The sequence below is a fragment of the Antechinus flavipes genome, chromosome 2, assembly GCF_016432865.1.
Source record: "Antechinus flavipes isolate AdamAnt ecotype Samford, QLD, Australia chromosome 2, AdamAnt_v2, whole genome shotgun sequence".
Classification (NCBI taxonomy): Eukaryota; Metazoa; Chordata; class Mammalia; order Dasyuromorphia; family Dasyuridae; genus Antechinus; species Antechinus flavipes.
This window is the reverse complement of record NC_067399.1, coordinates 382992107-383019439: the sequence shown is the minus strand read 5'-3', so window position 1 is coordinate 383019439 and position 27333 is coordinate 382992107. Positions and strand designations below refer to the sequence as shown.

The 27333-nt window shown below is 32.2% G+C and overlaps 1 protein-coding gene across 3 annotated transcripts in view; it reads left to right on the top strand.

Annotated features, from left to right (window-relative positions):
* The window catches only part of VRK1 (VRK serine/threonine kinase 1), a 120206-nt gene that overhangs the window by 73700 nt on the left and 19173 nt on the right, over positions 1 to 27333 (top strand). For 2 of the 3 annotated variants that reach the window (XM_051978417.1, XM_051978416.1), the window contains exons 4-11: positions 877 to 946; positions 1403 to 1490; positions 8275 to 8383; positions 8485 to 8577; positions 11557 to 11689; positions 12611 to 12731; positions 13074 to 13132; positions 20328 to 20506. In XM_051978417.1, coding sequence (XP_051834377.1) covers positions 877 to 946; positions 1403 to 1490; positions 8275 to 8383; positions 8485 to 8577; positions 11557 to 11689; positions 12611 to 12731; positions 13074 to 13132; positions 20328 to 20506 — 852 coding nt within the window. Of the gene's footprint in view, positions 1 to 876; positions 947 to 1402; positions 1491 to 8274; positions 8384 to 8484; positions 8578 to 11556; positions 11690 to 12610; positions 12732 to 13073; positions 13133 to 20327; positions 20507 to 27206; positions 27286 to 27333 lie in introns of all 3 variants that reach the window. The other variant, XR_007950752.1, reaches the window with a different exon arrangement.

The following is a 27333-nucleotide window of genomic DNA, read 5'->3' as shown; positions in this document are numbered from 1 at the left end:
GTCTCTTCATTAGAATACATGAGGGTATGACTAGATGGGCCTAAAATTTCCATTCAATTCTGTTTTTGTATAATGAATTACAGAGTGAAATTTTGTCTGAAATACTAGACCAGTCCAACAGTTGGCATTTATACAATTGTTGACCTCTCTTCAGACTAAAATTAATGTCAAAGTTGGTTTAAAATAAAGTATGCTTCAAATGCTCTTTAATTAGGAAATATAATGGAATATTGCTGCATTGTCAAAATTGAGGAAACCAAAGACTTTTGGTGAAGCATAGGCAAACTTATATGAATGGATCCAGAATGAAGGAACAAAAGTAAGAAAATTACATAATGACAATAAAACTAAAATCGAATGAAATGAGATTTTACTGATCAGGATTTATTGATCGCACAAAAGTGATAAACTATTGGTATACAATAGTTCATATATTGTCAAACTGGGACAGTATAATGTTGGTTTTTCTTAACTGCTTTTTATTCTTTTTCTTAATTGCAAGAGTATTTTCATGGATAGGTATGAGATAAAAAACTGAAAAATGAACTGGGAAATAAATGTTGTAAAAATAAAATGAATAAGTAATTTAAAAAAATATAAAAGCTTGTTAAAAGACTGAGCCCACTTAATTGATTTTACCCATTTTATGCCTTGTAAAAATAGGAGTTATGGGAAAAGTAAGACTCAGAATATTCTGAACATATTTAAATATATTCTGCTATGCTGGATTTAATCTTGTTATAAAGATAAGCTTAATTACCAATATATATTAGCTTTATGTCAGATAAATCAAAGTTAGAATAAATTTCTTGTTTTTAATAAAGAAAATCTCAATTTAAAATAGTAGAACTAATTTTAAGTAATTTGTATTTTAAGGAACCAAGCGATAATGGACCTCTTTTTACAGAATTAAAGTTCTACCAGAGAGCTGCGAAACCAGAGCTAAGTAAGATATTTATTACATATTTTAATGTGAATTTTCTTTTCATATGTCAGTTCTATCTATATTACCTGAACTCAGATTTCATCTTATTTTGTTATAAAACATTTATTGTGATTTTTTTTTTTTATTACCTCTAGGATCAAATAAAAATTTCTCTGTTTAGCTCTTAATGACTTACACACCTTGATCTCAGCCTACCTTCCTAGTCTCATTTTCTATTACTTCCCCTCCTTACTTTGTGATCTGGCCAAATTGGCCTTTGTTGGGGATACACATAAAATTTTTTCCAAAACTTATGGATACTAAGTTAACTTCAGAAGAGTAATTAACTCTCAATCTTCATTTTCTTAACTGTTGACTTGTTAACAAATAGTTTGATAAAATTTTATAAATTTTTTGGTAAGAAGTTTTTATTTACATTTATATAAATAAAACAGATTTTTGTTTTTTAACTTATAGTTCAAAAGTGGATTCGTTCCCATAAACTGAAGTACCTGGGTGTTCCTAAATATTGGGGTACTGGACTACATGACAAAAATGGAAACAGGTAAGGATAAGTATCATAATATTTGTGAAACTTTTTAATGACTAATTTTTTAAAACTAGAAATTCCAACTATGACATTGTATGATAGGTAACAGTTGATAGACAAGCTTAATGACTATCTGACTTTATACATAGGATATTATGATATTTTATTTTGTTGTGCAGTCATTTCAGTTGTGTCTGTCTCTTTGTTACCCCATTTGTAACTTTTTTTGGGCAAAGATATTGCCCCATTTCCTTCTCTAGCTCATTTTATAGATGATGAACTGAGGGAAATGGGCATAAGTGACTTGCTCAGGTCATACAGCTAGTGTCTGAACAGATTTGAGCTTATGTTCTTCCTCTGACTCCAGGCCCAGACTCTATTCACTATGTATATTTTATTAATATATATATATATACATATATATATGTATATGTATATATATATGTAAAATATATATAATAATTATTATTTTATAGATTAAAAACAAAGACCATCTTTTAAATACCAATAATCTATAGATTTATTTTATGTCTCTAAGACTTAGAATGCAGCAGTCCTGAAAAATATTCCCAGCTTTGTAACTTTTGTATTATTAGCCTTGATTCCTTATTTCCCCTTCTCCATAGCCAATATTTCTCCATAATATTTTTAACATTTGATTTTTTTTTCTCTACTCACAGAGCTATCACCTTAGTTTGAACTTTGATCATCTTTCATCTAGTTTATTGAAGTAATGTTCTAATTGGTCTTGCTTCAGTTCAAGTCTTGACATTATTGTCCATCCTTCACATTGCTGACAATAATTTTTCTCATGTAGGAATTTGATTATATCATTTTTCTTCTTAGATAATGCCAGGGACTTCCTATTGCTGTAGAGTAACATGATTCCTATATTTATCCTTTTTTTTTTTTTCCCCTGAGGCAATTGGGGTTAAGTGACTTGCCCAGAGTCATACAATGGCTAGGAAGTATTAAGTGTCTGAGACCAGATTTGAACTCAGGTCCTCCTGACTTCAGGGTTGGTGCTCTATCCACCGAATCACCTAGCTGTCCCTCCTGTATTTATCTTTTAAAGTCCTTTATAATTTGGTCTAACCTATCTTTCCAACATCAGTGGACAAAATTGCTCTGGTACTCTCTGATCTAGCCAATCTAGACTTTGCTCTCTTAAGACATATGACATTGCATATCTCTGTGTCTGGACACTGATTATCCACATGCCTGAAATATGCTTTCTGCACATCATAATCAGCTTTATAAAGGGTGACTTTTTCTTGAAATACAAATCAAGTACCGTCTTCTTTATGAAGCCTTTCCTGGCCTAAATCTAGTTATTGTTGCCTTCTCAGTATAGTATCTTGATAAGTGTATGTATGTGTATATTAACTTTATATTTATTTTATAAGGATTTATTACTGCTGTTAGAATGTACTTGTACTTCTGCTGTGCCTTACAGTGTTTTTAGTACATGGTAAATGCTTAGTAAACATTTGTTGATTAATGATGCTATTTGGAAGCATATTGCAACTCAGAATTTATAAAAAGATATAGAAAAAGAGTCATTCCCCAATAGTTATGTGGTCAAAGGCTATTAATAGTCATTTTTCAAAAGAAGAAATGTATGCTGTCAACAACTCTGTAAAAAATGCTTACAAAATCATTAAAAATAAAGAATGCGATAAATTTTAACATCTCTATGGTTTCATTCCAAACCTATCAGATTGGTAGAAGTGACAAATTGCAATTGCTAGTGTAGTTATGGGAGAAATGGTACATTAGTGCACAATTGGTGGAGCTATGAATTGTTTCTGCCATTCTAGAATATACTCAAAAAGTACCTAACCTATGCATACCACTAGTAGACATATACTCCAAATGAAACTGAAGAAAGCATAGGATTTATGTGTACAAAAAGCAATTGCAACAGCACTTTGTTGTAGCAAAAAAAAACAAAAAACAAAAACCTCAAAATAAATTTATGTGCCAGTCAGTTGAATAATGACAAAATATAATACAATATTATTGCATTATAAGCTATAATTAAAGGCACAGTGCATTACAACATGTAGGAGTTGTATGATCTGATGTAGAGTGAAATTGGGAGATCCAGGAAAACCATTTATTTAATTACTATAATAGTGCAAAGGAAAACAACTTTTGACATATAAGAATTTGCAGACCAATTATGATGGTCACAAGTTATTGATGAAGCATACTTTCCTCTCTTAGCAGAGAGCTGATACATTAGAGGTGTAGAATGAGCCATGCATTTTCAGAGATCGCTGAAGTGTGACTTTGTTTTGTGAGGCTATACTTATTTGTTACAAGGGAGAGATTTTGTTTTTATTTTTTTGATGGGGAATGAGTTATGAAAAATAGAGTGGAAATGAAAGGAAATGAAATGAAAATACAAGGATTGCGATGGAGGAAAAAAAGAACATCATTGAAACATGAAAAATAGAAGAAAGCAGAAAGATTTCCAGAAGGATACACAGACAGATCAGGCAATGTTGAATATTATGTTATAGGTAGTATATACTTAAAAAGACCAAACTATATATAGTACTAATTTACAGTTTCATGTACAGTATTTTTCTGTTCTTTGTATATTGATATGTTCACATTTGTTGATGTTTGTTAAATTCATAATGAAAAAAATTTTTAACTTAGAAGGGTAAAGAAAAAAAAGAGTGAGAGAATATAGGTAGATAGCCTGAGAGTTCCATTAGTATCCTTGCAATGTCTGGAGAAAAGTGAGTTGGCCTCTAGTATGTTGGATGTGGTAAATTTTGGAAAGGACACAGATTGTTGTAACAGAATGAATAGACATAGATAAATTATCTGCATTACAGGAAGGAACATTCAACTTATGAAATCCATTTGAGTAATAATTATTTGTCTGAAGTCCACATCAGTTCAACTAGATGGAGTTCAGAGATGAACTATAAGTTCCCTCTTCCCTCCCCCTCTCTCCATTCCTCCCTTCCTCCCCTTTGCTTCTCTTTTTCTCTCTTTCCCTCTCTCTTCTCTCTTCTCTTCTTCCCCCCCCCCCCCTTCCTCCAGTTATTTCTTATTTGCTTAATCTGATGGTGTTTTAGTCTCTCTCTGCAGCATTTGGTGCTATTGACAACTCTTATTTTTTGGAATATTTTCTCCTCTTATTTTTCATGATAACGTTTTCTATTTTTTTCTATGTCAAAATGCTCTTTTTCACTTCTCTTTACCATCATTTATGTCCTCTCCTATAATTTTGAGTTTATCTCAAGATTTTGTCCAGGGGTTCCTTCTTTCTTTTTTCTTACTTGGTGATTTTTCACATCAGTTATCATGTCTATGCAGAGGACTTCCAGTGCTGTGTGTCCAGCCTGATTTTCTCTCCCTAGTTCTACTCCTATGGTATGAATTATCTGTTGGACATTTCAAAATAATGTCCTGAAGACATATCAAATTCAACATATTCTTCTCTCCTTTTCCTTAGATCCTATCTTTCTCCTAAAATTCCCTCTTCTTATTCAGCGCTCCATTATCCTTCCAATCATTCATATTCAAAAATTTATTGTCATTTTTAACATCACAGGTTTATACTGTAATGAATGGGCAAATCTTATTGCTTCTACCTTTACATCCTCCGCATTGTCCTTTTTCTCTACTCCCATAATCACCACACTTGTTCATGCTCTTGTTCATGTTCTCACCTAGACTGTGAGAATACTTCCTAAGTATTTTCTCTGTCTAAAATTTCTCCTATCCATGCCAAAGTAGTTTTCCTAAAACATAGTCCTGACCATGTCATCTCCTTACTTAATGAGCACTGGTAGCCCTCCATTATTATTAAAATAAAATTATAAACTCCTTTGTCATTTAAAGCCCATAACAATCTGACTCCATTTTTTTCTTACCTTGTATATTATCTCCTTTTATGTATTCTATGATTCAACCAAACTGGCTTCCTTGTTCTTATCTCTAGCAAAATGTCCTATCTCTTTATGTCAGTCCAATCTCCTGTTTCCATGCATTCCCTTTGCTTTTCACTCATGTCTGGAATTCACTCTTTCCCTACTTCTATTTCTTAGAAGTCTGTTGGTCCCATCATAACCTCAAGAGCTATTTTCTGAAGCCTTTCTCATGAAAGATCTTTTATTTATTTTTATGCATTTTGTGAATTCTTGATTAAATTCATTAAATATTAAACTTTTATAGTGTATGAGTATTTATTTGGGAGGAACATTGCAGGAAATACCCAGTTAAGATATATTCTTTGTCTTCGTGAAGGTCATAGTCTTGAGATATGACAGATGTGTAAATAATTGCAATGCAGAATAATCCATAAGTACACAAGTGAGATACAAGGAATATCTAGTAAATTTTTCTTGTCTTAAATTTGAGTAAGTAGGGGGAAAATAAAATCTCTGAACAGTCAAAATAGGTTTTTCCCAAAGTCTCTTCAGTGAAGTTCATATACTTTATTCATAGTCAAAATGCCTTAGCTCACTATGACTATGCTCACTTACACAGTGTTGTAAGTTAGTTGACTTTTCTGAATTCCAAACCTACAAGCAAATTAGATAGGTTAGTATTATTAAAAGCATATACTCAACAGGGACAAGAAGAAACAAAAAATACTGGACACATGAAAAATTAAAAGCCAAGAAAAATTTTATAGCTTCGTAGTGTGCTATTTGTTGGGGATACAGAAAAAAATGAAATAATTTCTGACCTCAAGGCTGTTGCATTTTGTTGAGGGAGACAGTACATGAAAGGTGTAAAAAGTAGCAAGAAAAGAAAAAAAAAGTGTAAAGACTACACATTTTATTCTTTTTTTGTTACTTAAACAGCATGAACTTTTGTTTGGTATTTTGTCCACATTTTCTCTTATCTAAACTAGTTGTAGTCTCTTCTTACTTGGTCTTCCTTCTTCAAGCCTCTTCCTTTCCAATCCATCTTCCACACAGCTACCAAAATAATTTTCTTAAAGCTCAGCTCTGACCATATTATTCTGCTATTTAATAAGCTCTAGTGACTCCTTGACTTTTGAATAAAATATTATTTCATCTTTATCTCATCCTTTTTAATGTCTGATTTTGCCTAGGTTTAACAGTATGTAAAATTATTAGCACAAAAATATACATGCATACTTTTCAAATAATTATATACATTAGGAGTATGTGCCCATTGGTTTCTTTCTAATAGGGATCAAATTTGGAGATAAATTGCAATAGATAATTGGTAGAGTAGGACTAAGGAAAGAGATGAAGCTGAATATATATGGATTTTGGAACTCATCTGCCTAGAAATGATAACTAAATCCATGGTAATTGAGCTATAACAGATACATAAATAAATTAAGGAATAATCCATGATAAGTACACAAGTGAGATAGAGTATTTAGTAAAAAAAAAAAAAAAAAAAGTTGATTTAAATTTGAATAAGAAAGGAGTAGCCAAAATAAAAGTGATAGTATGTAAAGAGAGAAAAAGCAAGAAAAGCTAGTATAAAATAAGAGCCTTGGGCATGACGTGAATGAAGATTCAGCAAAGAAGATTGAGAAGCAGCATAAAGACAAGGGGAATAAGAATCAAATGAGAACAGATCCTATCCTTCCCTGCAACAAAAAGAAAAACAAAACAAAAAACCCAGAAAACTCAAAACAATCAGAAAGGAGACATAATTCAAGAGGCCAAGGTAGTCAGCAGTCTCATTCTGCAGAGAGATCAAGAAGGTGATTATTGAGAAGCCATATTTTCAAAAGAAGTTTTACATTACTTTGGATGGAATTATTAACTGTAGCTTAAGCTTGTGTTAGTTTTTGTCAGTTATATCAAACTCTTGGCTTATACTAAACTTAAATCTCTACTTCTTTTTTAGCTTAATTCTGTTCCAGCTCCTTTATTTTACAGATTAAAAAAAAAATTCAGCCAGAAAAATGAAATGACAAGTCTAAAGTCACATACATAATAACTAGCAGACCTGATATTTGAAAACAGGTCCTCTGACTCCAAATCTAATGATTTTTCCCCTGTATCCTGTATGTTAAGTATTCAGAAAAATACAGAAGGTAAAAGGGATAGTGTTTATAACTCAGTTTAGTTTTACAAGACATTTGTTGTTTAATATATAGTGAATAATATAGTGAAGACTTAACTAGCTAGTATTTTATATTTTAAAATTTTTTATTTTTAGCAGTACATTATTTTCCAATTATAAGTAAAGATGGTTTTCAACATTAATTTTTGAAAGATTTTTTGAGTTCAATTTTTTTTCTCCTTTCTCTTAATCCCCTCCTCCCTAAGAGTGCAAACATTTTTAGTACAATTTGCTGATACTTTATCAAGTTGATTATTTTGCCCTATTATTGAAGATACCACATTGAATCTAGATATTAAAGATTTGACATCTTCTGATGTAGTACAAAAATATAGCAGCTGTGAGGTAAAGAAAAAATCTTTTAAAATAGCCATTACATGAAAATAATCCTATAATAGGAGTAATAATGACTCCACAAAATGGAAAAGGTTAATGTTCTTTTCATCAGGATGAATCCATTTGATATTGAATATACAGGATTCTCTCAAGTGGGTAAATATCCTACTAACCCTTGGTCAGGCTGTTTTGAGGCAAAAATTTAAAAGGGAATATCATTGAAATAATATGTTAATGTCCAATAGAAAAATTGTTTTTCAGACATTTGTGTTTAGGATATTTTATTAAGAACTTTTTCCTTAAAAGAGGTACAGGTTCTTAATTGCAAGAGTAGTTCAATAAATTGTGTTTTTTCCATTGACTTTTTGTTTGCCTTTAGTTATAGGTTTATGGTAATGGATCGCTTTGGGAGTGATCTTCAGAAGTTGTATGAAGCTAATGCCAAAAGATTTTCGCGGAAAAGTGTTTTGCTGCTAAGCTTAAGAATAGTAAGTGTTTTTAATATTGAATAAGCTACTTTAAGTTCAGTACATGTCCTCTGCTGGTTGGAATTAGTATTACATTAATTTCTATTTGTTGACTTTTTTAGCTGGATATTCTGGAATATATCCATGAGCATGAATATGTACATGGTGATATCAAAGCCTCAAATCTTCTTCTGAGCTACAAGAATCCTGACCAGGTAATTTTATAACTTTAATTCTTTTCTATTTGAGACCTATTCAGCAAATCAAGTTACTTTGAACTTTTGAACCCCAGCAGAAGTTTAACTTTTTAGAAGTGGATATAGTAATAATAATATTTCTACTTGACACTTTTATCTAGTTAGCATTCTATATTTTTGATGCAATTTGCTGACACTTTATCAAGTTGGCTATTTTGCCCTAAATAATGTTCAGGAAGAGTGCTTGCGAATACAAAATGAATTTCAAATAGCTATTTGGGGGTGGAAGCTTAAAATTATATAGTGCACCAATGAATTATGTTTGCCTGTCTGCTTTGTCACTTTTTCATTTCCTTTGTTCAAGAAATCCATCAAATGTAAGTCTTCTCTTACTTGGAAAATTTGGTCTTTAACATGTTGATTATTCAAATCAGTTGTTTTACAGAAATATCTCAGCTGTCTAGTTTTTTATACTCTTTAGTGTCTAGAATTCAAATGTGTATTTTCATGGTCTCTTCCTTTCCCTCCACAATTTTTTAACTTTTTAAGGAAAGAATAAAAACTAATATTACTGTACTTGTGATATAGTTGGCAGAGTAGTAAGATGTAGATAAATTTCTCACTTATATCTATGTTCTTATATACTTGATAAAAGTAGCATTGGACTGACTTAGAGAGAGGAAGAATTTTCAGCTGTAGAAATATGTACTAATATATAAAGAATTAATATAGATTCTCAGTTGATCTAAGAGAACATTTGTATTTTGACTGTCTTTATCGATTATTCTTCTTTACTTCATTAATTCCAAGGATCGCAAAGGCATCCACGGTCTTCTATATCCATTTATTTAGCAATATTTAGAAGCTAATACTATCTACATGAATAATTGTGTGATGTACATTACCCCTGTGCCATTAAAAGCTGAAAACAACCCACACAACTCAAACATATTCTGGGGAAATTATGGAAGGCTATGAGTTATTGCAAGAGTAAAGTACAGCCAATAGTATAACAAGTCCTGAGATATGAATGGTGTCTCCTATCCCCCTCCAGTGTTTTTAGATAATGAAGATCACAGTCAGTTACAAAAACATTTATTATTTATAGACTGACAATGTTCTAAGAGGTGGAGAATACCAAGACAAAAAACAAAGCAATCCATGTCTTCATGAAAATTTCATTCAAATGGGAGAGCCAGCATGTGTACACTTATTAAATACAAAATACAAAAAGCAGGTCTACTTGGATGGGAAGGCAGTAGCAGCTGGGAAATTGTAAAAAGCTTCCTGCAGAAAAAAAGGTAGTTCTGGAGGTGATTCTTGAAACCAAGCTGCTATTTCAAGAGGCAGAGGCATTCTAGATAAGGAGTTCAGCCTGTGCTAATTGGCCAGAATTAAATATCCAAACAGACTTTCCACAATTGTTTGGTTTTCAGCTTCAAAACATACTCAAGATCAACACCATCAATGGCGTTAGTTTGTAGATATCTACTGAGTAATTTTCCAAATTAATTTAAAGATAATATATGGTCTTTGGGAAGGAGCTTATTTTAGGATGGGTAGACTGCTCAGTTTGGATCTCTCTGTCTCTCTCTTTTTTTTTTTTTGTGAGGCAATTGGGGTTAAGTGACTTCCTCAGGGTCACACAGGTGGGAAGTGTTACATGTCTGAGACCAGATTTGAACTTGGGTCCTCCTGACTTCAGTACTGGTGCTCTATCCACTGTGCCCCCTAACTGTCCCTAGCTCGGATCTCAATAAATATACTTGTCCCATAGATACCTTAAACTCAAAACATTCAAAACTGATATCAGTATATTTCCCCCGCCCCCCAATTCCCCCTCTTCTTCCCCCCCCCCCCCCCCATTTCCTAACTTCCCTATTTCTCTTAAGGGTGTTGCCATCCTTCCAGTTCTCCAGATTTGCAGCCTGGGTGTCTTCCTTGTTTCCTCTCTCCCATCCAGTCATTTATCAAATCTTGTTTATATTTTTAGCAACTCCCCTCCTCTCTCCTATTTCTCTCCTCTGACACTGCCATTTCTCTATTGTTGATTCTTATAATCTCATACCTGGATTATTATATTAGCCTTTTAGTTGGTTTCTCTGCCTCAAGTCACTTTCCACTTCCATCTGTGCTCTGCTCAGCTGTCACAATAATCTTCCTAAAGTATAGTTTTGACCATGTCACCCTTTTATCCAAGAAACTCTTGCGAATTCCTATCACTTTCTGAATCAAACATAAAACATGTTAATGTTTCATGGTCTTTATAACTTGGCCCATTCCTACCTTTCTAGACTTCTTAACTCTCCTACCCCCCATATACTCAGTGACACAGGTCTCATTAGTGTTCCTCCACTAGCTTTCTCCATGCCTTGCTCTTCTGATGTATTTTCAAGTTTCCCTAACTTCTTCAAGTCTTATCCCTAGTCTTATCCCAAGTCTTATCCTTCAAGATCCTATCCCTACAAAAAAGCCTTTCCCAGTCCGCCTGAAACTATCGATGTTTTATTCTCTACATAGCTTTGCTATCTTCCTTTAGATTGAATTCTTTGAAAACAAGGGCTGGTTTTGGACTGTCTTTGTATTTGCAAAACTTAGCATTGTATCTGGTCTGTAGTAGATGCTTACAAAATGTTAGTTGTTGAAATGAGTAGGGAATAGGATCTTGTCTAAATTTTATACCTCCCTTAGTCTCTAGCACACAATTCTTGTAGTAATTATTTAATAAATTATTTTTGAATGAAAAAATGTGTTTTGTCTTAAGCTATTTTTGAGGAGCCTACTCCATATACAATCTATTAGATTAATTTACTCTTGGGATATGAAGACATTTTGTTGTATTTTGTTTCTGGGATTTGAGAGAGAAACAGAGACAGAAAGAGACACAAAGAGACATAGAGTGAGTGTGTGTGTGTGTGTGTGTGTGTGTGTGTGTGTGTTAGTATGTGTGTGTATATGGTTGGATTTAATATTAGTGTGATATTTGGGAATTTATAGGTATATTTAGTAGATTATGGCCTCGCTTACCGATATTGTCCAGACGGAGTTCATAAAGAATACAGAGAAGACCCTAAAAGGTGTCATGATGGAACCATTGAGTATACAAGTATTGATGCGCATAAGGGTGTGGGTAAGTAAATACTAATTAAGGTTAGTATTTTTAAAACTGCTAAAGTATTTTGAGTCCTAATTTTTTGATTTAGAACTTTTAAAATTAAATGATAAGGTTAGCATTAGGTAACTTTTTATTTTTTAAGTTTTTCTTTTTCAAATGGTGAAGATTTTTAACTGTGTGCTAGGTAGATGGCCCACTTTTTGGAGCTGCGGTTAAGAAGACTTGACTTGAAATTTAGCTTAGATATTAGCCTTGTGACTCTGGACAAGTCATTTAGCATCTACCTCAGTTTCTTTTTCTGTAATATGGGGATAATAGTAGCATTAGAAGAGTTGTTTTAATAATAAAGTAAAATTCTTTTTGCTAGGTGTTTTACAAACCTGACAATTCTGTACAAATTATTATTTTTATTGGAGAAAACATTTCTAGTTTCTTGAATTTTCTTTAAGAATTTGTTTATAGTTTGACCAAATGTTCCCAAATGTTAAAAAGTAATTCTTACTGAAAATTGCTTATACTTACCAGTTAGGTGTTATATAAAAAAGATAAATGTCTTTTTGAAGGACATTTCAATTAGTATCTTTGGGTAATCATAAATACTTAAAAAGTGTACCCCTTTAAAGAACAATGATCTTTTGATTGTACCAATGTTTCTTAAGAATAACACTGAAACCAGCATATTGATGAAATTTTTAAAATTTTATTTCTTTAGGGGTATCTGTTTATCTCAAAGTTGGTTCTTGAATTATTACAGATTTCTGTTATATGAAGAGAAGTCAGTTTTTTATATTATTCCTGTTTTTCCTTTAAATAATGCATGGGATATTTATAATAAAAAAGATTAATTATATATTTTTTCTAATTTGTCATATTTATTTGAAGTAATTACTTAAAAATATTCATCATGCTTAATCCTCTACTTGTTTTATATTTCAGCACCATCAAGACGGGGTGACTTGGAAATATTAGGTTACTGCATGATCCAGTGGCTCAGTGGCCATCTCCCTTGGGAAGACAATTTGAAAGATCCTAACTATGTCAGAGATTCCAAAATCAGGTGGAGGACAATGTGATTTTTTTTTTTCTATCAGACTACATTGTAATAGAATTGTCTCTGATATTTACATTTTTTAAAGTTAAAATAGGCAAGAATATTTGGATTAATTTCTGCTATGAGAGGAAAAATAGTTTTAACTAACAGTAATGTAAATACAAACATTTAAGTAGACTAAGCATGTGCCCTTATTTATGTATTATTTAACAAAAAGAAAAACCATTAGGAAATCTAGGATATCATTAAAAAGTCTATCCTAAATATGCTATTCTGCCTCTTAATATTAACAATCCACTTGTGGCATGAGACTTTTAAATGGTTATTCTTTTCTTTGATCTTTCTTAGCTACCGAGAAAATATTGCAAATTTGATGGACAAGTGTTTTCCTGAGAAAAATAAGCCAGGTAGGAAGTTTTTTTGTTTTGGGGGGAAAAATTGTAATAATAGCGTAATTTCTCTTAATCTCATAAATTTCAGTTAAATATTGTGAGAACACTTAAGAATTATGGGAAGCAGTCATTTAAAAAAATTTATTACAATAAAATTAACATGTGTTATAAACTTAAACATAAAGTAACAATGTAGCAAGGTAATTTATGACTTAAAAAAATTATAGTGATAATACAAATGGTGAGTGGGCTTATTTTTTGATGCAAAGTTTTCTCTTTTCTATTGATACTTCCTACTTTCTCCCCAGTTGATCAAGTTTTTTAAAAATTCTGAAAAGTAAAATGCTCAAAATTATGTATGTATAGTCTGGCAAAATAAATTCCCCCACTGACCATATTTGAAAATGTATGTCTTTTTCATTATCACTTCTGTGGCAGAAGGTCAAGCATGTTTCATTTTCATTTTTTTAGATTCATAGTTTATCATTGTGTTGATGGGATTTTCAAAGTCTTTTAAAGTTATTTTTTAGTTTTAATATTATGCAGATTGTTCTAGTCTTGCTCACTTTGCTTTTCACTAATTCATGAAGGTCTTAGTTTTGACTGAAAATTTCCATGTTACTTTTTTTTTTTTTAATTCAACTAATTTATTGACCTCAGTTTATTTAGCCATTCTGAAGTAACCTCTTGGTTTACAATTTTGGAGTTGGAACATTTGGATGGCAAAGTGGTTAGAACACTGGACTGGAGTCAGGAAAATTTGAGTTCGAATCCAGCTTCACATACTGGCTGGGAAAGTAATAAAACTTTAGTCTTCTTCATTTTCCTCAGTTATAAAATGGAGTAATAGAATTTATCTCATAGAGTTGTTGGGGGGATCAAATGATATATTTTTGAAGTATTTTGCATAGTTATATCTTCTAATGTATGCTTGCATTCACCTTCCCTCCCAATAAAATTGCTGCTATAAATATTTTGTATATATAGACACTTTTCCTCTTTATTTGATGTATAGGTTACCCTGGCAGCTGGATGGCTCAGCGCATAGAGTCTGGGTCTGAAGTCAGAAAGATCTGAATTCACATGTATCCTCAGACACTTACTAGCTTTTCATGGCTATGTAGCTGCAAGACAAACAACAACCTCATATGATTGATATCTTTGTTCAGCTCTCTGACATTGATTTAGTGTGAGAGGTTTTTGGAGCTTAGAGTTGCAAGTAAAGCCACCCATGAAATTATGGGTCTGTCACTTAGTTGATCATTTCTTGAGGCCTTTTCCATGGTGTCCAATGGATACCAAGATAATGACCTTTAGTATTCCCTTTTATAGACCTACATATATACATACTTGCATGTATATATCATGCATGCACATACATATACATACATTTGATTATTCACAAGATTTTTCTTCTGTAGTATGTTTTAGCAGTCTTACATACTCCTTTAGTAGAAGTTAAAAAACTTTTTAGAAAATAGCCTATATGATGTAATTAGGATAGTAAGTGAACAATGAATTGTTGTGAAATAAAGCTTTTAGTACTATTTTATTTTTTCCACAATTACTTGTCAAGATAATTTTTAGCATTTGTTTTTACTAAATTTTTGGTTCCATATACCCACAGGACTAAAACTGCATACCCTTTGATCCAGTAATGTCTCTACTAGGTCTTTATTCCAAAGAAATCATAAAAGAAGGAACAGGACCTACTTGTGCAAAATGTTTGTAGCAGCCTATTTTGTTGTGACAAGGAACCCAGAAATTGAGTGGATGCCCATCAATTGGGGAATAGCTAAATAAATTATGGTATATGAATATAATGGAATAATATTGTTCTATAAGAAATGATGAGTAAGTTGATTTCAGAAAAGACATACTAAACTAAGTGAAGTGAGCAGAACCAAGAGAATATTGTATATACTAACAAAATTATGTGGTGATCAACTGGATTGGAATTGGCTCTTTTCAAGAATGAGGCAATTCCAGTAGATTTGGTATGGAAAATATCATCTGCTTCCAGAGAGAGAACTGGATCAAAGCATAGTACTTCCGCCTTTTTGTTGTTGATCGCTTTTTTTTTTCCCCTTTTAATTTGATTTTTCTTTGCACACCTTGACAAATATGGAAATAGGTTTAAAAGAATTGCACATATTTAGCATATATCAAATTGCTTGCTGATTTGGGGATAATAGAGTATGTAAGAAAGGGAGGGAGAAAAATTTGGAAAAATTTTTTTTTTACAAAAATGAATGTTAAACTATATTTGCATATATTTGGAAAAATAAAATACTATTGAAAAATCAAAAAAACATTTTTTGAGTTCCAAATTTTTCTTCCCTTTTTCTTAGTCACAATTAATCATAGATGTTAAAGAGAAAACTGGTAAAAAGGAGAAAAACCATAGGAAAAAAAAAGATGCTTCAGCCTATATTCAGAATTCATTCATTCTTTATCTGGATGTGGATAGTATTTTTATTTGTCTTGGATTGCTGTATTGCTGAAAAGAGCTGAGTCATTCATAGTTGATCATCACATAATGTTGCTGATAATATGTACAATGTTTTCTTGGTTCTGCTCATTTCACTTTGCCTCAGTTTATTAAAGCCTTTCCAGGTTTTTCTGGAATCTGCCTGTTCATCATTTACACAATAATAACTCTATTACATTCTTGAATCACAAGTTGTTTGTTAGCTATTTCCTAGTTGATAGACATTTCCAATATTTTGCTTCCATGAAAAGGGCTGCTTATAAATATTTTTCATCCTTTTCTCTTTCTGATGATCTTTGGGATACAGACCTGATAGTGGTATTGCTGAATCAAAATATATACAGTTTGGTCATCCTTTGAGTGTACTTCCAAATTGCTCTCCAGATTGGTTGGATCAATTCTTAGCTCTGCCAACAATGTCCCAATTTTCCCACACCCCTCCAACACTTATCACTTAAAATTTTTTTTTTTGACATATTGACTAATCTGATGTGTAGGTGGTACCTCAGAGTTGTTTTAATTTGCATTTCTCTAAGCAAAAGCAATTTAGAGCACTTTTTTCACATGCTTTTAGATTGTTTGGATTTCTTCTTCTGAAAATTAACCTGTTCATATCCTTTGACTACTTATCATTTGGGGAATGATTCTTATTTTTAAATAAATCCTTCTTTTCATTATCTACTCTCTGAAACTGACATTTTGTTTTCCTTATGGTTGTTCTCTTACTCATACCACTCTTAAATTCCCTTTTTTCTATTTTGTACTTTGCTTTATTGAATTTAATGTATTTCTAGATCATATATATGGTATGTGTGGGATGGGTGTGTATTTCCAATTCTCCTTTGTTTTCAGGTAAGAGTGAGAATTGTGATTCTAATTCCTACATTTCTACTCTTATATAAAGCTTCTCATACCCCATCTCTGTTTTGAGAAGTAACATCTCTGCCATCCTAACTTTTGTTCCCTAAACTATTCTTTTCATTTTCTTTTTGCTTTCCTTTCTTAAGATTATTCATATGCTTAAACTGTTCTCAGTTTACCTATTTGTCTTATTAATTTCCTCAATGCTTCTTTGAATGCATTAATTTTGAAAGAACATTAGGGTGGGTTTTTTTTTTTTTTTGCCTCTAATTAAAACATTAGAATTTCTTCTTTGTGTAGCCTCTTCCAAGTGTTTGAATTTAAGTTTCTCTTGACTCTTTTTGTTTATATTTCACAGTTTTTACTTATCTCTCGTTGTTCCATCAGGAATGCTTCAAAGTCCTCTATTCTTAAATTGCTATTCCCCATCCCCCATCAGGATTACTCTTAGTTTGAGAAATAAGTTCTTTCTGATTGTAAGATGTCATGTTTTGTCTTTTGGAATCTTTTCCCCTCCAAACTTTTCTGTTGTTTACAGTAATAACTGCTCAATCTTCCTTGATTATATCTTTGTTTTCTTGGAATTTGAACTTTTCCCCCCCTTCTTTTTGGCTCCTTGACGTGTTTTTATTTGACATGGAAGCTCTTGATTTTGCTTATGGCATTTTTTATTAGTCTTCATTTTGGATTTCCTTTCAGGGGCTAAATGGTAAATTCTTTGTTTTTTATTTTATTGGAACCTTTTAGTTCCAATAGATTTGGCCAGATTTCTTTTTAATTTTTAAAAAATATAATGTGTGTGCATGTGTGCGTGTGTGTGTGTGTGTGTGTGTGTGTGTATGTGTTTCAGGGAGTGTGATTCTTAAATTATCTTTCTTCGGCTTATTTTCTGAGTCACTTGTTTTTGATTGTAGATATCTTGGCTTTTTCAGTATTTTTTACTTTGTCCTAATATTGTTATCTCATGGAAGCACTGATTTCTATTTAGCCCCATCTGACTTTGTCCATTGCATAGGTGAAGTTTACCAATTTTTAAAATTAAGTTACTCCTCTACCATTTGTTTTCTCCTTACTTCATGTATGTCACATTTTCATTTTTTTTTGTTTTTGACTCTTGATGATGTGCAAGAATTGAGGATAAGATCCCCTAAAAGCAATGGGATCCCTTGGCTGGTTGCACAGGTTTTGCGAGAGAATTTGCAAACCCCAATAAATACTAGCACGAGCTTTATTGCAAAAGAATGGGATTTATTTGCACTAAGAAGACAGCTTTCTTAGTGGGCAAAAAATTCTGACAGGATAGTTTTGCAAAGATGGGTTAATGCTGAGAAGAAAATATCTTCATCACTGGGTTAAGTCCAGAAGGGCAGGGCTTCCTGATTAGGTATTAGCAAAGGTGGGTTAACAACTCCCCCTCCCCCATCCCTTATATCTGGCCAGTCTTGTTCCCCACAGATTAAAGGGGACACAGGGGACACAGTTCACATCAGGGCCTTTCCAACCCTTCCCCCCCAAAAGATCTCAGTTTGTATCACTCTTATTCCTTAGGGTGAGTACGCTTGCATGTGCGCGCATGCGCACACATACACACACACACACACACACACTTTCCCCCCCTCTAATGTTCTGCTTATAATTATATGGTTACATTTTAATTCCTGATTTTAGATTTTGTGCCAGGGTCTGCTTAAGCACACTCTTCTCTTGGTTCAAGCACTAAGTATTTTTTACTTTAATTAATTGGGTTTCTGCTGCTGATTTCTGCTTGCTTATTAATTTTTTTGGGGTAGGTTTTTATTTTCAAAATATATGCAAGGATAATTTTTAATATTCATCCTGTCAAAATCTTGTGTTCCAAATTTTTCTCTCCCCCTTCTTCCACCCCTCCCCTAGATAGTAAGTAATCCAATATAAATTAAACATGTACAATTTTTATATACACATTTATCATGCTGCACAAGAATAGATCAAAAATGAAAAAAAATGAGAAAGAAAATAAAAAGTAAGCAAACACTAATAAAAAAGATGAAAAAATTATGTTGTGATTCCCACTCAGTCTCCTCCCTCCTCTTTCTGGATGCAGATGACATTTTCCATGCCACATCTATTGGAATTGACCTGAATCACCTCATTGTTGAAAAGAGCCATGCCTACCAGAATTGATCATTGTAAAATCTTGTTGTTGCTATGTACAATGCTCTCTTGGTTCTGCTCACTTCACTTAGTATTAGTTCATATTAGTCTCTCCAGGCTTCTCTGAAATCATCCTGCTGATCATTTCTTATAGAATAGTAATATTCCATAACATTCATATACCATAACTTAGTCATTCTCCAACTGAGAAGCATCCATTCAGTTTCTAGTTGTTGCCACTACAAAAAGGGCTGCCACAAATATTTTTGCACATGTGGGTCCTTTTCCCTTTTTTATGATCTCTTTGGGATATAGGTTCTGGTATATGTCCACTGAAGAGTGCTAGTATATTTGAATGTTCAGGGACTTATACTATTTGTGCTATGAACTTTTGAAGCTTCTGGAGTGTCTTGATCTGGGTATTGCTGACCTGTTCTCAGTGCTATTGACTCTTGTTTCCTTATTTTTCTATTTAAAGTGCTGTCTAACCTGGAACTTTGTTGTTCAGTCCTTAGAATCTTGCCTAGATAAAGGCATTTACTATATTTTACTTTGATTTCTTGGTCATTATTCAGTTTGTGTCTGTTTTAGATCATTGCTAAGAGCTAGACTCTCCTGAAATGGTTCATATTCCATTTTAAGAGGAAGTTCCATTATTTAGCTTTTACAACCCTTCATAGCAAGGCCCTGACTTATCTTTCCATTTTTATTTCAAATTCAGTGTCTTCATGCATTACATAGTATAATCAAATTAGGCTTTTTATTATCCCTTATCTCTGTACCTTTTTGCTGGCTCTTTCTCATTCCTGGAATTCACTCTGAACTCATCTCAGCTGCTTAGAGACTCCAGTTTTCATAAAAAATTCAGTTCATATGACACCTTCTGTGTGAAGTTTTTTACCTTATATCCATCTTGGTATTTATTTATATGTGTACAAGTTGTTTTCTCAGCTAGAAAATAAGCTGCATCACTTTCTATTCTCTTAATCTCATATCCATTTTGTGTTTACTTACATATATACATGTTGTTTTCTTGATGGAATGTATATAGAGTCTAAAAGCAAGGACTTGGAAATTTGTCTTTTTATTATTGGTACCTAGAACAATGCCTGGCACAAAGTACATGTTTAATGTGTGCTTCTTAATTGATTATAGAGGTAAATAGTATATAATATGTTCATCTAGACCTAATTTCCAGCAAACTGCTTTCCAGTTCTCTAATCAATTTTTGTTGAATAAAGAGTTGTTACTCCAGTAATTAATTGGTGTCCTTGAATTTAACAAACACTACACTATTGTGTTCACTTGCTTCTGGAGCTTGTTTACCTAATCTTTTCCATGGATTAGCTTTTCTATTTTTACAGCTAATACTTTTTGTAGTTTAAAGAAAAATGTTCTTTCACCTTTAAAAACTTCTTGTTATTTTTATAAAAGCATTTTTTAATCTTTCTATTGATGTCAAAGCTGTGAAAATATATAAGAAAATAGATTTTAAAAATGTTACTGACCCTACACTTTCTAAATCCAAATTATACTTTCACTAAATAGATTTAAAATTTCAGATAATTTCTTTCAATATATTAATGCCTTGAACAATTTTGGATTATAGAATCCTAAATGTAATAAATTTAGTTAGGTTGAAAATATAATAAATTGAATTATGTTGGCAAGTGATCATTGGTTATGGTAAATGAATAAATTAAAAAATATGTATATGTTTTTTAGATGAAATTGCTAAATATATGGAAGAAGTGAAATTATTGGGCTACGCAGAAAAACCTCATTATCAGAATTTACGAGAAATTCTTTTGCAAGGGCTAAAGGCTACAGGAAATAAGGATGATGGCAAACTGGACTTGTGTATCTTGGAAAATGGAGATTTGCTAACAAAAATAGGACTAAAGGTAATTTCTGATAAAATTTTTGTGTGAATTTAAAAGTGGTTATTAATGATTTTGAAATTAGTTTTCATAATTGTAGAAGTACTGTGAGAATGATTTAATTATGATGTTTCTTTAATAAATATATTCTTAATTAGTTAAATCTTTATTTTTGTAATTTACAAGAGAAGACATTTGTTAGCTTAATATTCATATGTAATTGTCCATAATCATTTGTATAAAGGATAACTTTGTGTACAGTTACTAGGCATGATACTACAGAAATTGCTACATTAATAACTTAATTAAGTTCTTCACTAAAATTTGAGGTCCTAACATTTTAGGCTGAATTGCAAAGATTGACACTTCTTGGAAATTTATTATTATCAATATATGTATTAGTTCTTCTGAACTACTCCTTCATGCTTATCTTGTTTCCTATTTTTCTTTCTCTTTTTATATGGATTAAGGAATGCTTGCCATTTATTCTTTAATATTTTGTGTTCCTCATAGACAAATTGCTTTATAAAATTTTATATATAAAGCAGGAATTCTCGAAAAGAAATTTATAGAATAAATGGAGATAGTAGTGAACAATTTGAGCTATTTTTATGGAAAGATTGTGGGAAATAAAAATGCTTCTCTGGGCTTTCTTATTTTCCTTTTAAAGAACAAATCTTTATTTTATGTATATGTTTATTTACTTTCAGTAGTAGTTTTTTTTTTTTTTTAATAGATCCTTTCTTAAATGGATAGTCTTTTTTGAATTTCTTTTGCAGAATTAATTAATTATTAAGTAACTACTATGTGTCAGATGTTGTATTAAGGATATACGCACAATAAAATAAAATAATTGTTACTTGTAAGGAGCTTTTCTTTTAATGAAATCTAAGAAAAGGTTATCTCTCTATGGCCGACCTGGTAAGGAGGCTGTTCCTTGAAACACAGACATACTTGACACACATAGTTTAGTTTGTGCCAAAACTTGTGCCCTGCTTTTAAAAAACAGGGTTACCACTATACAATGATCTATTAGAGCAAGATTTTTGTGGAGGTAGTATGTTAATGTATATATTATGTGGATATAATCGTTATAGAATTTAGCATGTATATTAGGTATAATGTAATACACAGATTTTCATGTTATATGCACACATAACCTTTTCTTTGAAACAGTGCACTATATTAAAAGATAATTCAAAATTATACTGAAAGTCAGAAAGTTTTAATATACCACTTTTGATAAACAAGTTAGTAATTTAGTTAAGGAACTATAGATTTTAAATATTTAGGCAAAAAGACCATATATTTTTATTTAAGTGATTGTGTGATCTCATCTTGGTAACTATATTTTTTATTGGTGCAGTTCACAACCTTTCCATAATTTTTCATTTTGTGCTAATTATTATTGTCCATCTCTATAGGTCTCCATAAGATAAGCATCTCCATAAGCATATAAGATCTCTATAAGCATCATTGTAGATGCAAAAATACTCATAGAGGCTTTCCCTTGGTTCTTTTAATATGTCATAAAAACCAGTCTTTCTGCATTCCAACCCATCCTCCATTCAGTTGATCTTTCTAAAATGCAGGTCAGACCATATGTCATATCTTTCTTTACCTCCTGACTAACTTCAGATCCTAGCTCAAAGTTCCACCTTTCACAAAAAATCTTTCCCAATTCCCCTTAATTCTAATGCCTTTCTGTTTGCATAAATTACATAACAATACATTATGTTTACATAATTGACATATATGTTATCTTTCCCATTTTACTGGAAGTTTTTTGAGAGCTGAGATTTTCTTTTGCCATTCTTTTGTATTTTTAGAACTTTACATATTTATTGACTCACTGACTTGATCCATGCATCCCTTTTGCTATACACTTGATCCATTTCTTTTGCTCCTGCATTTAGACATACACACTTCCATCTAAGTATATCTGTTATGGGTTTTGTAAATTATTTTGTATTCTGACCATATATCATTCAACTATGTAATATGTATAAAGAATATAATTTTACTGCATTTGTTACTTGTTAATTAAAAAAGAAAAGAAGAATTTGGTTGTTAAAACAAAAGCCTTTAAGGCTTTAAACAACCAGTCTCATCTCTCACTACATAGTAAAATCAGCATTAAAATGTTCTTACTCTCTTGCTGCTGATTTGATGGACCTAGAAGTCATCAGACATCCTTACTGATTGGGGACACTCCAAATTTGTGTTATCTAGCTTTAACTGGGTCGTTATTATTGCAAGACATTCTGTCTTATCCTTCACCAACCACTCCCCGCAGAAGTTATTTCAAACCATTTCTTCTTAAGTCTTTTACAGTTCTTCATCTCATTAGGTTCTCAGCTGAAAATCTTGCTCTTTCTTTATTAATAAAGTTGAGGTGATTTATATGAGCCCTCTTTTCTTCCGTTATCTTCATTTCAAAACCTTGACATCCCCAATTTTCTTTTCTGCATTCAGTTCTGTACAGAGGTCAACTTCTCCACATGTAATTTTACCTGAGTGGAATTGCCTTGCCTGAGCTGCTTACTGTGATTCACCATCTAAACATCAGAATGCCCCCTGGAGTTCCTCTTGGCTGCTTTTTTTTTTTTTAATTAAATTTATATGAAAAAAGTTAAAAGAAAAACAGAAAAGGAACACAAATCAAAATAAAACAAAAGAAAAGAACATTGTCATATGCCCAGCAGAACATTAGGGAGGACTCGAAATATATAACAACAAATTACCAGATCAAGAAAGTATATATATTAGTAGAAGAAATTATATTCATGAAAGTTCATTTTTTTTTCCCTTTACTTCCTTGTAAATTGTTCTTTGTTTCTTTGCTGCACATCTTATTTACTCCCAAGCAAGCTATAGTTAAGAAAATATATATTTATGTTTACATATGTAGATCTATACATATACCCACACACTCATACATATTAACCCACCACCACCACCACATCTTTCCCATCTCTGCTGATTTTTTAAATTAAATTCTGTTCCTTAAGTTGCTTTGCTATTACTTAACTTCCCCCTACCCAAGGATCTCTCCCTTGTCTTTTTCCCTCATCCTTTGCTTCCCCATCCATATCCATCTCTTCCTCATTTCTTTATAGATTTTGGAAGGTGCTATACTCTTCATGATATATATGTAGTGTTACCTATTTAACCCATTCCTGATGTGAGTAGTCTTTCAGAACTACAAGCCTTCCTCCCCCTCAAATACCTCTTACTCCTTTGCACTTCATTTGTATAACATGATAACTATTTTTGCTAACTCTGCCACTTTTTCTTTTGAGCTACCCTATTGTTGATGTGAATCTTTAAACACATAGTATATCACATTCTAATCTTTTTTCTTATTTTTTATAATCTTTTGTTATTTCTTGAGTGTCTCATAGCTTCACTGGCTTCCTCTTCCCTGATTCTAATTTTCAAAGGATTATTTTCTTCTTTGAGACACTCTGTACCTTCTTTTCTAGTTGGTTGACTTTTTTTATAATCTTGTTTTTCCTGGCTGGTTTTTATTAATATTTTTTGTTTTTCCTCAGTGACTTTCATTTGATTTTTAAAATTCTTTTAATTTCTTTAAATTTTGAGTTGTATAAATTTTCTCTGGGCAGGGAGCCATTTCACATTACTTTATGGGATAGAAGCTTACTTTTTTTTTTTTAATATAAACTAAAATTTCTTCCTTTGGTCTTCCCTGTTCCCATAATATATTTCTGTGATGGGGTTCTTCTTTGCTGGTTCATTTTTTTTTTTTTTTAAATAAGAGGTATTAGTGTAAACACCTCTAAGCATGGGTAGTGTTTCTAGCTTCCCTTCAACTTTCCCTCCCCTCTGACCAAGAACCCCAAACTAAGAGCTCCACCCTCCTGCAAGTGCCCGCAGCTAGCACAATCCCTGCCTCATTGCCTCAGCACTCACGGGGTCTTGGTTCCTTCTTGCCCAAGGCTATCAGTAGCACATCTGGGCCTGACATTCCTAATCAACTGAGGTTCTAACAAGCTTCCAGATACTCAGATCCCCACTCTACTAAGCGTCTGGGAGATGAAAGTCTCTGTGGTTCTTGCTAAGGCTCCATTTACACCTAGCTAGCCCAAAGGGTCCCCACTTGATGTTTCTGTGGAACTAGCCTGAATGTGTGTTTTTACTTCAGACAGGTTAATCTCTAGCCTGAGGTCTTTTTTTCAGATATTCTAGGATTGTATCTGGAGGATCTCTGTTCTGCCCTAAGTTTTGCTTTTTTTTTTTTTTTTTTTTTTTTTTTTTTAACCACTCTATGTTCACCCTGGCATATTTGTTCTATTTGTGGAGGAAATTGGGAGAGCTTAAAAATTAACCAACCTACTCTAACAGCTTCCCAGAATCTCCCCCCCCCTTTTTTTTTTTTTTTTTTTACAAATTTTATTTTCAATTCTCAAAACAAAACAAGCCTTTTCATAACATAGTAATTAAAAAAAGGTTGCACATAAAAATCTACCTTGTACGATTTGCTATTCCTTTTATATATATAATAAAATTGTCATGTAAATTTCTTTTTTTCCCTGCCCTACTGTCCCCACCCCACATATGACTACATTAGACACAAATAGGTATACACACATTGATGTGTATATGCAAAATTATTCTATACATAGTTCTGTTTTTCAGTTCTGTCTCTGGATGCAGATAACATCTTTCTTCATATGTCCTTTATTTTTGGTGTGTGTATTTATAGTCATAAAAATGACTTAGTTGTTCAAAGCCCTTCTTAAAAATAATGTTATGGCATACAGTGTTCTTTTGATTATTTGCTCTTCATTTTGTGCAAGCTTTTCCATGCCTTTCTATGATAGGACAGTAGTATTCCATCATTGTCTTCTTCTGTTGCTGCTGCTGCTACTACTACTAATACTACTACTACAACGACTATTTAATCATATGCCAAAACTTATATTGTTTTTGTTATTCTGTTACTGTTATTATTTGTAAATTTTCCTTCATCTTTTATTTTTATCGTTTTTTTCTTAACCTCCCTTTTTTGATTATAGTTTTTTATTTTCAAAATACTTGCAAAGATAGCTTTCAACATTCACCCTTGCATAACTTTGTGTTCCAAATTCTTCTTCCTTCTTCCTCCCCACCACCCCTCCTCTGAAAAGCAAATAATCATTATAATATAGGTTAAACATGTACAATTCTATTAAACATATTTCCACATTTATCATGTTGCACAAGAAAAATCAGATCAAAAAGGGAAAAAATAAGAAAGAAAAAAAAAGCAAACAGCAGCAATAGCAACAGGTGAAAATACTATGTTGTATTCAGTCTTCACAGTCCTCTTTCTGGATGCAGATGGCTTTCTTCATCATAAGTCTTTTGGACTTGATCTGAATCATCTCATTTTCTCATTTTTGAAAAGAAGCAGATGTGGTCATTACATAATCTTGTTGCTATGTACAGTATTCTCTTGGTTCTGCTCACTTCATGTAGAATTAGTTCATGTAAGTCTCTCCAGGCCTTTATGAAGTTATCTTTCAGTCTCTCATTTTACTCTATCCTTGTTACCTTGTATTATTCCCCTTCCCAGCCCCCAGTTTCAATTCACTCACCCCCATAAAAAAATTCTTCCCTCACTTGTCTTCCAATTTTGTCTTCCAGTTTTCTCATCTCTTTGTGTGTTCATAAGACTTATATACCCTTCCTGATTTATATGTAGTTTCTTCAACTCAGATGAGGGTAAGGTTCCAACATGAACCTTCCATCTCACTTGCTTCTTCTGTATTAGTTCTTACTTTCATACTGTATTTAATAATATAATTGTTTCCTTTTACGTTTCCTACTAAATTTTGTTTTTTTAGAATCACCCCATTATATACAACTCAGCCTCAAACTTTCTTTCAAGCTACTTTAGTAATGATAACTTTTTCACATATTAGACAAGTAAACAATTTGATCTTAATGAATGCTTTAATATTATTAGTCTGTAATATTTTCCTTTTATTTCTTCTAATTTTTTATATCTAATTTTCCATTGAGTTCTGTCCTTTTTGTTACTAATTCTGAAAGTTTTTTAAGTTTATCAGATACACAGTTTTAAAATTCAGGATTATATTCAACTTTGCCACATAAATTATAATTGGACATAAGTCCAGTTGTTTTGCTCTTGGAAATACAATATTTTAAGACTTGTGTTCTTTTAGAGTAGAAGCTACTTGAAGATATTTATATTAGGAAACAACCTGACTTTGAGATACTTAACTAGATGTGTGATAATAGGCAAGTCATTTAACCTCTCTCAAATTGCCCTCATCATGAGGATGAGTTCATAATCCCAGAGGTTTGTGGTAAGGATCAAATAAATGGCCAATGGTGCCAGTGGAGGTACTAAGTACTACTGAGATGAAGATATATTCCTTTCTAGCCTTATTTAATTTTCTCCAGAGGATATTTTAAGTTTTCTAAGATTCAGTTAACCTCCTTGTGAGTTCATGAATTTCTCCAAGTAGTGATAGAGTTAAAACTGCCCAAGAAAAGCAAGATTCATAGAGTGGAGTAAAATCTGTTTCTTAAGGTGGCCCTTCTCTGATGTAAACAGGATTCTATGTAAAATAAATTAACAGTGATGTCTTATGTTAGCAAGATAATCTCAATGCATGCACAGATTTATTATATACACATTATATAACTATTTTCCTTTTCATGCGTGTGCTCTAAATGCTTTCTCTATTGGCAGCTCGCCACTTTGGTGTGATTTTTAATAGATGCCAACAGCCTAAGGTGGGAAGGCAGAAGGCAGAAACAAGAAGGCAGAGGTGAGAGACAGCAGAGATGCCACATGGCAGAAGACAGTAGTAAGTGGC